We start from the raw sequence: 14368 nt of genomic DNA, 5'->3' as shown, positions 1-14368 counted from the left end.
TTTGTCTGGTTGTGTCTGGTCTTATCTGGAGGGTCAGGGACGCCACATTTGCAGAAGTTTGAGGTTGCTCATCCAACCCCAACAGGTGAAGTGCCAACTGTTGTGAAAGTGCTTCTCTTTACAAAACTTTGCTCTGTCACAACCTGCCCACTCCCTGGGCAGTCACTTGTCACGCTGGATGACAGCAGAGAGATTGATGCTTACAAACTTTTCACTAAGAATCTCTCTATTTCATTTTTTTCTGTGATACAGACTTGTTCATAAATGCAGTCAAATCATTAGCCAAGTTTTATTCCTCTTCGCTCCCTTTGCTATAATATTGCTGCAGAGCAAATTGCAGAAAATTAAAAAGACAAGGGAGGTCAGCTGAACAGCAAACCATAAAACAGAAACTTGGTCATTTCACATCACTAATGGGGTATCTTGTTTTAGGTCTGTATCATAATTCAATGGTGTCTACCACCCCTTTGTGAATCATTCAAATCTCTTTGAAATAATACCTGCTGTTATTTGAACACTCCTCCTTTGAACAATTCTCATTTGATTTTTGTTTTGTGGTTTCTATAATTTGGTTTAAAGAAAAAAAACACTATTAGGCTCTTAAAAGCAAATGCCCTTTTTACAAATGGCTGAGATTTGTCAGTGTGTGCGGTGATTCTTCCCTTTCAAGTGTGACATTTTGGCTTGATGTGATTACTTCGTTCCTTCACTAATTTTTTTTTCACTCCTGTCTGTGAAGACGGGTTGTGTTCAAGAATAACTACTTCCAGACCTTACTCATGAGGGAGAGAGGAGAGATAATGTAGCTGGTTACATCTCACATTTGGAAAAGCAAAATTATCGTAATCCACTTCAAACTAGTCTTTATGAATAATAAAAGACAGATTATCTTCTCTAAATTAATCTTTGTAATTTTTTATCAACATTATTACTTTATAAAGACTGCAGTACCATGCCTTCTGGCTCATTGATGCTGCCTCCTACCTACAGAAAGGGGATATGATCAGGGGGGAAAGGGGGTTAACAAAATAACAGCTAAATTATAGAATGCAAGCCTAAACAAAAGCTTCATAGTCTTTCTTTTTTAATATAAAGGGTTTTAGCTTCCTCCGGGCTCAATCAAAAGCTTTTGTGCGCTTTAATTAAGGCTTCTATGTGTTCAAGTGTTTTCACCCCTGACCCCTGACCCCTGGACCCTGGGTGGCAGGTTCAGAGCAGGGCGTAGCCCTCACTGGAAGGCCTGATGGAAGCGAGGCAGGGTGGTCGTGCTGAGGCTGGTGCTGAACACTGGAGGGAGCGAGTGCAGGGGCCCCAAGCTGAGGCCCCCGCTGGAGCCCTGGGGCTCCTGAGGTTGTGGTTGCAAAGAGGTAAGAGGCGCTGCGTGGGGCTCGGCGGTGTGGGAAGAAGATGAGGAGGAAGAGGAGGAGGAGTAGCCCATCACCAGGCCGCTGGCGCTCATTGGGGGGTTGTAGGGGGGCAGGTTGAGCGGCAGGAAGCCCAGCAGGTGGGAGAAGTCCATGTTAGCAGCACACAGAGACTCGGCAATGACGGCCGGGCTCTTGGACAGGAGGTGATCCCCGCAGAGGTCTTCCTGCAGGACCTGGGGGTGCTCCAGCCCCTCCTTGGGTGGGGAGGCGCCGTGGGTCTCGACCGGGGGCGGCACGGGCAGGCCGCTCTGCAGATCCATCAGGAAACTCTCCATCTCCACCTTCAGGGGCTTCTCCAGCAGGTATGAGGTAGATCCGAGCTGGTACTTGGGCGGTGGTTGGGGGTGCTGGTGTTGGTGCTGCTGCTGCTGCTGAGGTTGCTGGAGGGGCGGGGGGGAGTGGTGGTGGTGATGGTGGGGGTGGGGGTGATGGAGGGGGGAGGGGGACTCCATGTGGCATCCCATGCCCATGGCCGCGGACAGTGACCCAGACACCAGGGAGTGGTGGGGCACCCCGGAGTTGGACATGGCCTGCAAGTGGGGGTTGTACATGCCCATGGGGAAAGCGCCAGGGAAGGGCTTCCCCATCAGGGAGTCCTTGGAGGGACCCATGCACATCATTGGGCTGAGCTCCTCCTTGACGGGGCAGGGCGGAGAGCCGGACCCCAGCAGGCCCAGCATGTCCGGCGGCTCCGTCTTGATCTTCAGCAGCTCCTGCGAGTGGCTCTTCTTCACGTGCCGGGTCAGGTGGTCCTTGCGGCCGAAGCGCTGGGCGCAGTATTGGCACAGGAAGTCCTTGCGGCCGGTGTGCACCACCATGTGGCGGCGCACGTCCTTGCGCGTGTAGAAGCGGCGGTCGCAGTGGTCGCACGGGTGCTTCTTCTCCTTGGCCCCGCCCGAGGACTTCCCCGAATGGCTCTTGAGGTGCTCCAGCAGCACGGGCGTGCTCTCGTAGCTCTGCAGGCACACCTTGCAGGTGAGGTCGCCGCTGGTGGCCGCGTGCATGGCCACGTGGCGCTTGTAGCCCAGCTTGGTGTTGTAATTCTTGCCGCACTCCTCGCACTTGAAGGCCTCCTTGTTTGGGTCGTGGGTCTGCAGGTGGTTCTTCAGGTGGTCCTTGCGGTGGAACATCTTCTCACAGAATGAACACTGGTGGGTCTTCTGCGGGGAGTGTGTGGCCATATGCCTGGGGAGAAGCAGTACTGTGGTCAATGTTTTCCATGCCACAGGTCATATGTTCCATTTAAGTATGAGCTGCGAATGCACAAGTTGTATGAGCTGCGAATGCACAAGTTGTTACAAACAAAGGTACACTGCTGAGCAGTGACAGCTGGTAAACTGCCAATAAGTGAGGCAGAGAAATTAACTTGAAATTAACTTCTAATTACCCTTAAACCCTTTTGGATTGCTTCACCTGATTAACAAGAATGCAATTTTAAATGAGGATCACCCATTAGCAGCTGATTTGTGCAAATCATTTTAGTCACTTTGAAACAGTTATTGTTTTCAGTAAACCATTCTCTGATGTCTCCACTCTAACAAATTATTTAATGTGAAGTGCACAAAGGGACTGTAATGCAACAACCCTCAAAGCATTTAAAGAAGAAAGGAATCAGCAGCAAATGGGTGACGGTTTCTTAAACGAGAACTCTCTTTCATTGAACAAGGCTCAGGTTGATTAGCAGTTTATAGCCCATTTACAGCCTATTTCTCTCAGCACTGCTGCACACTATTAGAATGATGAATGAATAAGGAAAGTCTAACATGCTGTGGTAGTGTGTTACTCCACCACACTTTTTGTGTTGTGGCCACGCTTCAGTATGGTGTTATTGTATTGTATTCTCTCATGCCCTGTGTACTGTAACTGTACTTTGGTACAGCTTTACTGTGGTTTATCTCATGCCCCTTATACTGTAACTGTGCTTTAGGGCACTCTTGCTGTGTGGGTTATCACTCTGTGCTGCTGCTGCACTGTAGTACGGTGCTACTGTTTGTTTCTTCTCATGTCGGTGCTGCCCCTGTCTAAGTTCAGTGACCCACAGTCACTGTGTGTCAGAATTGCCATTGCATTAAGAGGTTGGACAGGATTTGGAACTGTGTTCCATCTTTCTTCTCTCAGTGTGGTGCGTTTTACCTGAAGAGCTTGTACTTGGAGACGAAGGCCTTGACGCAGTGTGGCTGGGAACAGCGAAAGGGCTTCTCCCCTGTGTGGCAGTAAGCGTGGAGGCGGAGCTTGTCCTGCGAACTGAAGAGAGCCCCACACACTGGACACACGCTTCCGCTGGCTCTTCCCGCACTCTCCCTCTCCCGTTCCCTCTCTCTGTGTCTCTCCCTCTCTCGTTCCCTTTCCCTTTCCCTCTCTCTCTCTCGTTCCAATCGCGGCGCGCCTCCAAACAGCTTGACGGCGGCTCGTCGTTCCTCTTCCTCGTCCTCCGGGCTCAGTGCGGTAATCTGGCGTGGGGCATCGGTGGCAGTAGCTGCCATGGCAGCCCTAGGGTGCCGGGGCCATGAAAAAACGGCTGTGGCTCCCCTGCCTTCCAGGCTCTGCTTCGGTGATGGCTGGGTGGAGCAGTGGGAGTGGCACTGGCCGGAGCCAGGCAGCGTGCTTAGTGTACAGCTGGATAGGGCTGAATTAGGGCTGCTCTACAAACCTGTACCAAAACCAAGAATGGAAATATATAAATACATACATTTATATTCATCCAGGTATTATACACGAATTAACACATAAATGAATCCATACTGTTACTGTTTTCAATAGGGAACCCAACTAACAACTGCATGACTGTGTGCACTCTGTGAAGCAGACCAGGAGGTAGAGACATTACCTTAGGTGTGTTTCTGCAGGTGTATATTCTCTGGGCAGAGTTTGTGTGTGGATTCTCCTCTCTCACCCAGTGCCAACAGCAGTAGCTGGGCGTGAGGCGATTGTATTGCTGCACATCTTCACTGTCCTGCAGGGAAACGTGAACAACAGGGTTCAAGCCCACCTCTTCTCTCCATAGCAAAACAGTGATAACCAACATTGACACAGATTGAACATCAGTAAGGAGGAGTCAGTCAAGATGGCCTTTGTAGGGGGTGGTTGTCTAGGGCCCCAAAAAGGAGGTTGGATCCCCTGGCCAATAAATTAATCAAAAAGTCATCGATTAAGGAACATTCATTTCCATAATGTGTTAAACTAAAACCACCCCAGACTCATCCAGAATGAAAGAAGAACATAAAATAAGGCCATATGATGTCCACAGGATAAAATGAAAAAGAGGCTGCATTACTTTGTAAGGAAAGTCACATTCACATTTTTCCCCTGAGAGGAACGAAAAATATTAAGACTGGGTAGCCACACAGATTGTGTATTCAAGGTGTGTTTCAACTCTGCTTTGTGGGTTTTGTGGGATGGTAGGAACTGCAGGTAGGAGTCTTTATGAGCAATTGAGACTCAGTTGTGCATGCGTGGCCAAATTTTCTAAGCAATTATACCCTATGTATGTGCATATTACCTGGGGGAATGCTGGCTAAATGCGACCAAAGGCTTGTATGCAGCAAGAAACCCAGCCTTGTACAATCAAACGCTGTGGCCTGATACTTTTTTCAGGCCCACGCAGCTGTAAAGTAGTATAACAAAACAAACTGAGAGTAACTGGGACAGCCAAAAGTGAAAGTGGCTTTAAAATATGAAAAAAACAACAACAAATAAATACAGATAAAATCCAAACATTAACTTGATAAAAACTTTTGATTTCAAATTCAGTTATTTTGGAAGCTATTTTTTATCACTAGGGGGCACTATTGGGTGATACGGTATTTAAAAAAAGTAATCTTCACTGGGCTTCTAATTTTCCCTTCTAGAGCACACTTACAATATGTTTAACTGTTAACTAATTCCAGATCAAAACCATTTCCTATCTGCTTTATGTTCACACTGATGTACAGCCTCATTTATTTATTTCTGTCTTTAAAATTACTTTTTAATATACTGCACACAGATTTGACAAGCCTTGCTTCCCCAGAATGTGCCAAGTACAAAGTGGGCTTTGTGTGCATGCATGTACATGTATGCACATGTTATGAAATAGGATCAGGCTCCCATAATCCTAAAGAAAACAGTGAAACACAAACAGCCCCTAGGGAAAACGGTTTAGACCATAAATATACATATTGTGGAACCAGTACTTGTTACATGAACTCAACGTATTTGAACCTACTATATACTTTCAAGTATTTCATTAGCTATTTTTTGTAAAATAACGGTCACCTGCAAAATTTAGAACAAACACTTTATGAAACTTGGCCAGTTTAGTACTATTAAAGATATGTATTTGTAGCTGTACCATTTTCATTAGACTATTATCCAATTTCAACCCAACATATTTGCTACCCAAGTTAGTGTTACATCATATCAGACTCCATTCTATGTGGTGTAGAAAGCTGCTAAACTTTGCCCTCTAACCCTACCCCCACCCCCAGCAAGTGATACATCAGAATCCAAAGGGGCAAGTTCAAGCACAATGCTCCTGTCAATATACCTTATTCTCTCACACTGACACAGATATTGTCATGAGACTTTTTAAAGTTTTCAATCTGCTCACTTCATCACTTTACCACATAGTTAGCTGACTACAGATCCTTATCTCTGCATTAAAAGGGACTTGTGGTGAACGCTCTGCTGCAAAATGGCTGCCCTGCATCATTCAGTTGGGTACTGCATTAGCAGTAAAAAAGGAGTGTTACCTCCTTTCCATAAAGCACATGGCACTATATCCATTTCTGTTATCATAATTATTAAATATATGACTGACTCTGTCACAAAATAACCCTTGGCCAAATAACAAATAAAGCAGATGGCCATATTGTCCATAACACACACAGTTTCACTGGAAGATCTTTACCCCAGCACATAACCACAAGTGCCGTTCAGCCAATAGTCACATTCTTCAATTTGTGATTGCATTAAATCAGAGGTGCAGTGCTGATATCAGAATATGGTCGAGTTTGTCAAATGGTCTGTCGACCGCCACACCTGACTGAACCCTATACTGTTGCCTGCCTGCTGTGCGATGCAGCGTGACCATGAATGTACAGGTATGAGTCCGAGTACAAATCCACTCCTGCTGGTGTGCATTTCGGCGGGGATAAGAGGAGCAGAGAGGACAAATACGAATGCATGTCTGCATATGCACACGGGTACAGAACCTCTCCTACAGGGGTTTTGTGTGTCTGTGTGTGTGTGTGTGTGTGTGTGTGTGTGTGTGTGTGTGGGGGGCTAAGAGGAGCTGACAGCTGCTGCATGGTGACAGGGCCGTCACACAGCAGGCCTGATGCAGGGGGGTGACACTCGGCTCTTTCAGCAGCGTCGGGGAGCCCTGCTCCATTGTTGAGCTCGGCCACAGCGCACATTCCATGACTCGACAGGGTCCCCAGTTCACCCCTCCACACCTCTGCCATACCCCCTTATCCATCCTGCATCTACTTCACCCAGCCCCCTTAGCACCACTACTGTAAACCCAAATTGAACACCATGTCTCCATCCCGCAACAGTATTTCACTGTAGGTAACACGGCTTCTAACCCTCACTGTATCTACATTTCATACTGCATATTTCAGTGTAGCACCACTCTTAACATTTGCTTAATCAGCCTATACATTTCCTAATCCATACAGTATTTATATTTTTTTCACTGTAACTAATATTGGTCATAGCCCATAGAGCCTCTGTACTTCAGTGCAACACTGCTCCTAACATACACTATGTGTACAAGATCTTAGTGTAACTAACACTGCTCCAGTCATACATTGTTTATATCTCCACAACATTTCACTTCTCACAACTCACCCCGGATGCAGTGTATCAGCTTAACTGCATTTCACTGTAACTAACACTACTCCAACATACATTAGCTACTCTAATCCATTTTACTGCTGCTAAGACTAATTGCTTTTGCTTATACTTACCCATTTATTGTAGAAAGAAAAGTCAGGTATATAATCAAACAAGCTTATTCAAAAACTTGCATTTATGCAAAACAGCTTGCAAATACATTACATTTTCAACATTTACTTGGTTTTGTATTACTGACACATTGTTGCTGCCCTGCTATGAAAGCAGATACTTTGGTTATTTATTCTGAAATTATAATGTTTCTACTTTATCTTTTTGTGCACCAAAAATATTGAAACTCCTTTGACCCTTTCAGGGTGTTATGTTTCTGAACTGCAGGTACACATCCAACATGTAATAATTTTGCTGAAAATACTACTACTACTACTACTACTAATAATAATAATAATAATAATAATAACAAATAAATAAATAACAGATAAAAACTGAATTTGCTGGTTGTCTCAACATATTAGATTTGTTAGATTTTTTGAGTTGTAATTCCTGTGACAATGTGAATAATGTCTCCAAATCAAGGCAAACCGTTCAGTGCAAATATTTCAAACCAGCCATTAAGCACAAACCATTAACCTGCATATGTCTTTCCCAACTACATGCAGTTTTCAAAAACACATACTAAGAAATGACCTATGCGAGTCATAGTAGCACAAACCTATTGTATAGGCAACACATGTACAATACAACTAGTGTCAATTGCACCTAGCAATATTAACTGAGCATAACATTAACTTATCTTAACAGTCTTCTGTTCGGTGTTTGCTAAAAAAATTACATACAATTGAGAAAATACAGAAATGATCGTGAATTGCATCTATGATGGCATCCAGCACTTTGGCCTGCCACTAAGCCACATGGTCAGGCTGCTGAAAAGCCGTTTCCTTTCCCTCACGTGGCAGAAATTACTGACAGTTCAAGAGATTTTCATCCTGTGTGAATAAACAGTGTTATATGGGAGAGTAACAGCGCCGGCTGTGCTTCCTTTGTGATTGCCTGTCCCTTTTACCCTGCGCTGACAAAAAAAGAGCAGACATATGTGTGACCTTTAGTTGTTTTAGTTCAATGGGCTTGCCAGCATCCATGTTCGCCTTTTTTTCCCCTTTTTGGGTCAGTCAGAAAGTAGCCAGTGAGGCTGCCATTTCCCTTGCTTCTGTTGTGCGAGCTGTTGTGGTTCTGTGCCAGAGCTGTAAGAAAGCTTAGTAGATCTACGTGTGGTACGCTGGAGGGCTGAATCTTTCCGCCAGACTGCTGTGGCCTTTAAATAGAATCTGAGTTCACCGAACTGGGCTTAGGTGACAACAGCCCTTGTAAAAAGCATATGAGAGAGAGAGAGAGAGAGAGAAAGAGAGAGAGAGAGAGAGAGCTAAGTAACCACCCTTTGACAATTGACAAAAACCAAATATTCTCGTACATATGACAGCTATACAAATCTACTCCACAGATTTGGGTAAAAATGTCTACTGTTGCAATTATCATAAATCATAAATATCATATTCGTCAGTATATAAATAACACACCAGCGCTACTCAGGAGCTCACGTTGATTCCTAGGACATGGGACATATTATACTCCTAGCAACCAGAATCTAATCACTCCAGCCAAATTATATATACACTGTGTGTACACATACATGTGTTTACATATTTATATTTTCCTGTACAAACTATACTTTTACAATATTGAGAAAGAAAGTGAGTGAGAGAGAGCAGTGGAGACAGAGAGAGGAAGGAAGAGAAGAAATAGCAAAAGAAAGAGGATGGGGGTGGGGGGGTGGAGCTTGCCTTTAGTGATAGCTGAATGACTCCACAGAGAGGGATGGCAAGTCATGCTTTACTGACCACACTGACAAGGAGTGACAGAAGAGGAAGGGAAAGACACTGTTACAGGCAGAGTTAACGTTCAGAATTGAGGGGGGGGGGGGGGGGGGTGGTGTGGTGTGTCTCTGTGTGCATGTGTGTTTGGAGGGGGAGGGGGGGCAGGGGGTGTAGTATTATCTCCTCTTTTCTAACTGAAGATCTGAGCTACTTGTAGAGCCAATAACTTTTGACTGGCTGTCTCTTCATTGACTGGAGCAAAGACAAAGTGTAGTACTTGTAGTGATGTGAAACAGAGGGTGCATATAGTCTACAGAGACCAACTATCATGGTTAACATGCTGCAGCTAGTCTCTGAAGGTGTAGCTACTCATAGTGTTGCAAGTTATATCAGTTTTGGTAGTGTCCTAAATTTCAAAAGCACAGCATGTCCTTCGTTCAAAGAAAGAGTATGATAAACTCAAGACGCCTCATAAACAGTACACTGAAATATTTTAAGTCATACACTGAAATGAAACAGCTATGCACTTGTGGCTTCAAATAATTTTCATCCAGAAACAAAGCAATTTGAAAAAAAAAACATGATCAACAATTAACTTCTGTCGATGCAATTTAAGTTACACAACAAAAAGGTTAAATGAAAGTGTTTATATTCTTAGATCAGCTCTAACATTGTAGCTGAGCTCAATGTACAGCTGAGAGAAATGAGCTTTGCACAATCTTTTGGTCTTTTCCTGGGCTCTCTGGATCACGTCACATCCTAAAACATTGAGGGGAGAATGAAAGCTAAAATGGCCTTTTGATTTTACACTTAAAAAACTGCAGTTACTTTGCAATTATAATTGCTTTCAGATGATGTTTTCAACTGTATTTCATAATAACTATATTATATAACTCTTTTCGACTGCATTTAGAGTCATTACCATTTTTCATGACATTTGAGATAAGCTGCTACTGAGCCATGCTTTCCCTTGCTGCCCACAAAATCATCTCTGCTGATTCAAATAAAATAATATTTATCATCACCATATCATGCTGGGTTCAAAGTTGTTTTTTTTAATTGAGTCACAAATATGTAGTATATGCATCAAGATAGAATGGGGCTGAGATAAAAAGGTATCAAGAAAACCTTTATTGTGGGGGGGGGGGGGGGGGGGGGGGTTGAAGAAAATGAGATACATGCAATACAAAGACTGGGAGGAGCATCTGCAAAGAACAGGTGGCACAGAACTGTTTGTAACCACTGATATGACTGCAGCTGGCTAGCATAATTTCACAGAAATAGGGTTCTTCAATGATGTAAATATCTTCCCTGTTAACAGCCAGCAGCCAGCCATGTGCATAGTATGTTGGCTGAAGCACATATACATGTAGCTAAGTGTGTTATAGTTACATGGAGCAGCTGTACATATACCAGTCCAATGATGTGCTGATACTGCAGTCTTGTACACTAACTGGGTAAACAGTGACTGTTCCATGCAGCTGTACAGCTTCTGCCATGAAACCTTACTGTATGAAAAGACAGCACACAAATGGAGAATCAATCCATTTTTGCACTGAATTGTACGTTAAAGTGAACTAACTGTAGTTCAGCAAAGTTTGCTTTAAAAACGGTCCATATGAAAGCTCCATAATAATCAGAGACTCAGATTTAAACAGTTGAACCAGTTGAAATGCTTGATACAAACACCAAAGGCACACAGCCACAAGCACACAATGTTAACTACCATTCACTACAGCACGATGTTGCAATATACTCAATACCTCACTTGTTAACATTAACATCTGCATTAGCACGCAAGCTTCCACCATTAATGAGCACCCCTGTTTTGCCTCACAGAGCACACAATAATATCAGCTCAGATTTCCTTTTCTTCAATTAAGAATCTCTGACAAGTACAGATCCCAGCTCACTGAGGATTGCGAATTTGCGATACAGATGTGATGATACTGATGACAACATTATATGTACTCCAGGTCAGTGATGTCCTTAAAGAACAGTTCTGGGGTCAGTGATGACTGCACTGTAGTGGCATGTCCACAGAATGGATAGCGCAGTAAACCCTTTCTCCATCATCCAAACTGCACCATCCTGCCCTAAGGATACAAACAGTCTGAAAATGTTCTCTTCGCACTCATATTAATGACTTGCATGTGTGTAACAAACCGTTTCTCAAACATTTCCAGGACTTCATCGCAATTGCCTTTTGCGACAGATGAAATTCAGAGACTAATTTTTCATTGTGTCCTTTCAATTTCAGTTGTTTTTTGGGTCTTTTTTATTCCCAGTGGCAAAGGTGCAAAAGGAGAGCATACCTCAGGTTTGTTGCCAGTAATTTATGCTTTTTACATGTCTTTAAAGGCTGCTGACAAAGCAGTCAGCAAAAAGCATCCACAGCCACAAGGGAAACCATGAAGAGTGAAATGTGAGTGGGACAAAACTAGTACAACCTCTAGTATGGTTTTCCGACAGTATTCCGCAAAAAAAAAGATGACCCAACATCCAGGTTTGCTGCCACGGATACAGTATTTTATCCAGGGTGACGACAACATGTGAAAAGGGCTAGAGTCTTGAGAGTACTGCCCACCTGTTTTTTTTTTTTTTTTTTTTTTACTGGCAATGAATTGAATGGATGTGTTTCACTTCCTCTGTTACGGCCATGTGGAGCCTGCACATGGGAAGCCACTGCCTAGGCCTGAGTTTGGAAATAGGAAACTGATACGTTGTCTCTCCCACTGTAGGGAGAGCAACCCGCAACAGCCCTTACCTTTACTGACAGTTAGAGCAGGCTTGGCAAGTGCTCGGGATGTGGCTAAACAACCAGCATCTTTGCCCTGTCTAAACATAGCGCTTGTGGTTAAGGGACTCTCCTGACAGTTGCAGAAGAGTCAGGTTTTATTTTTTATGTTTTCTTTTTGTTTTGCTTTGCTTTGATAAGCTCCTTCTTTCCTTTGGTGTTTTCTCCCTTCCCTCTCTCTCTCTCTCTCTCTCTCTCTCTCTCTCTCTCTCACAGAACTCTCGTCATGGTGTCTCTTTTTGGTGTCACCAAACTCAGCAGTGCATTTCACAAAATCCCAATAGTTTTATCTCCAGTTGACTATCAAGTGTTTCTTTTGAAGTATGAGTGTTTTGTTTTTTTTTTTGTAATTTCTGTAATAAAAAATGACATAAACCCAGACTACATAGATGTGCGGCCCCGCTAAAGAGAGAGAGGGAGAAGGGAGAAGTTGTGTTGAGCAGCACACTTGAAATGTTAAAAGCAGAAATGAATTGTTTTAAGTGTGAATGTCTACGGAACAAGATGGTTGTCAGCATGCAGATACAACCTAGATAAGCACTAACACTAAGTTTTCCCCTAGTTTAGAGATGACTTCTTTGCTGGTAAGTGGTGGAAGATTCTTGGTGTACATATGTGGGTGGAATTCATTGACTGCACTACACTTGCTGCCCCCAAGCTTGTGATGTTTTGTATGTTTGATATATGTACTTTCTAGGACACTGCATTGTAATAGAGACCATAATGCAACCAGGGGCGCCGTAAGGGGGGGGGAGGTTGGGACAAGGGCCCCAAGCAGACAGGGGCCCTCAAAGATTCTACCATATATTCTTACCAGGGGCCCAAAATTCCTACCGGTGCCCCTGTTTTGGACCCAAGCTCATTCTGAACTGCTTGAATGTTATGCATTACAGTTTGTAGTGTTTCCCTTTACTTTACATATAGTTCCCTTTACTCTGGGTCTGTTCTTTATTATTTTTTATACTAAAACATCTACAGTGTAATACAAAGCTGGACTCATTTGTAGAACTGTACCTAATGGCTCAAATCAGATCCGCAGTGATCTTTGGGGAAGCTTCTCTGCTGGGTAACTTTCAGGGCTGAATGCAGAGCACAGCTATGCTCAGTAACATTTACATCTACATTTATTCATTTGGGAGACGCTTTTATCCAAAGCAACTTATAAATGAGGTAGAGTACAACACAAGCAAAAAACCATAAGGATATTTCAAGCGCTGCATGATCAGGTTTCAATGGTTGGCCAGACAAGGTACAAACTAGTCTGACCGAGCTCAGTGCAGTGCAGCAGTATGTTGGGGTTTAACAAAGCGGTATGGTTTGGTTCCCAAACTGGTTAGGGACCTGAACCCTGAGGGCTGTTGGTCTGGGTCTTGATGCACTGGAGCTAAGAGGCACTAGTGAATCCTGGGTTTTGGCAGGGAAATAACAACAGATGAGTAAGTACAGTGCTACACCTCCAATATCCTTCCATTGACTGTTAACCTGTAGTGTAGCCAGGTTCCTGATAAACTGTATCATATGTCACCTACATGTACAACAAAAGCCAAGACATGACACAGTACCTCCCACCTCCCTGCTGCAATATTCTTCAGGCTATTTCAGCTCCCTCCCGCTTCACCATCAACATCAGAATAACACTCTGTACTCTGCATTTACAATAAACACTCCACCAAAAAGGAGACGCATACTCTACAACACCCACAAACAGTCAGCAACAGGATGGCATGCGTGGCTGCAATTACAGCACAAGGATTAGACAAATCAAGAAACACAAAGCCCTCCTCCGTGCCAACCCAAACACCCAGAAATCAGAATGAGCTCGTTAGCCTCCCTTGTTTCTCCCATTTTTCTTTTTCTCTCTCTCCCTTCATCTCGCTCTGCGGTTGGCGTGGCAGCGCTGCATCAAATCGCCACACGTTTGAGGGCGCAAACAAAATAAACACGCTAGATTAAAGTGGCCTGTGGGAGCCTTCAGGTCCAGCCGCAGAGTCCGCGCCCCACCCTCACCTTCCCTATGCACCCAGCTGCGTTTACCCCCTAGTCTAAAACTACTGAAATACACACTTCCATCTTCTGTCTGCTGTTGCGCTTCCTGTAGAGTATCATGCCCTTTTGTTCTCAGACTCCTCCTCTTCCTCTTCACTGCCTGCTACCCATTCTGCCTATCTTTGATAGGATCAGGAACCCATATGCACAAACATTAGCTGCATCCAACCAAAGAGTAAACAGAAGAGATGTAGTGGGGGGGAAGTAAGGGCAAGTTATGAACACCATGTACTGTCACGCATTATGCTTCTGCAGCAAATATTTACATAATTTGGGTGAGGACACACCCAGGCACCTGTCACTTTGGTGAGGACACACCTCATCACCGCAGTGTAGTTTTTTGTTATTTTTCCACAGACACTCTTGCAGACCTGTGTTGCTGTCATATA

General features: G+C 44.1%; 1 protein-coding gene across 1 annotated transcript in view; it reads right to left on the bottom strand.

Moving 5' to 3' along the window:
• Positions 1-1013: 1013 nt before the first annotated feature.
• Positions 1014-14368, bottom strand: part of plagl2 (pleiomorphic adenoma gene-like 2) — a 31557-nt gene continuing 18202 nt past the window's right edge. Inside the window, exons 2-4 of the mRNA XM_036533094.1 lie at positions 4255-4380; positions 3561-4077; positions 1014-2612 (exon numbers count right to left, since the gene is read on the bottom strand). Coding sequence (XP_036388987.1) covers positions 1229-2612; positions 3561-3910 — 1734 coding nt within the window. The 5' untranslated portion in view covers positions 3911-4077; positions 4255-4380 and the 3' untranslated portion in view covers positions 1014-1228. The remainder of the gene's footprint in view (positions 2613-3560; positions 4078-4254; positions 4381-14368) is intronic.

This window comes from Megalops cyprinoides, chromosome 7 (genome assembly GCF_013368585.1).
Source record: "Megalops cyprinoides isolate fMegCyp1 chromosome 7, fMegCyp1.pri, whole genome shotgun sequence".
NCBI classification, from domain to species: domain Eukaryota; kingdom Metazoa; phylum Chordata; class Actinopteri; order Elopiformes; family Megalopidae; genus Megalops; species Megalops cyprinoides.
This window is presented reverse-complemented; position numbering and strand designations above follow the sequence as displayed.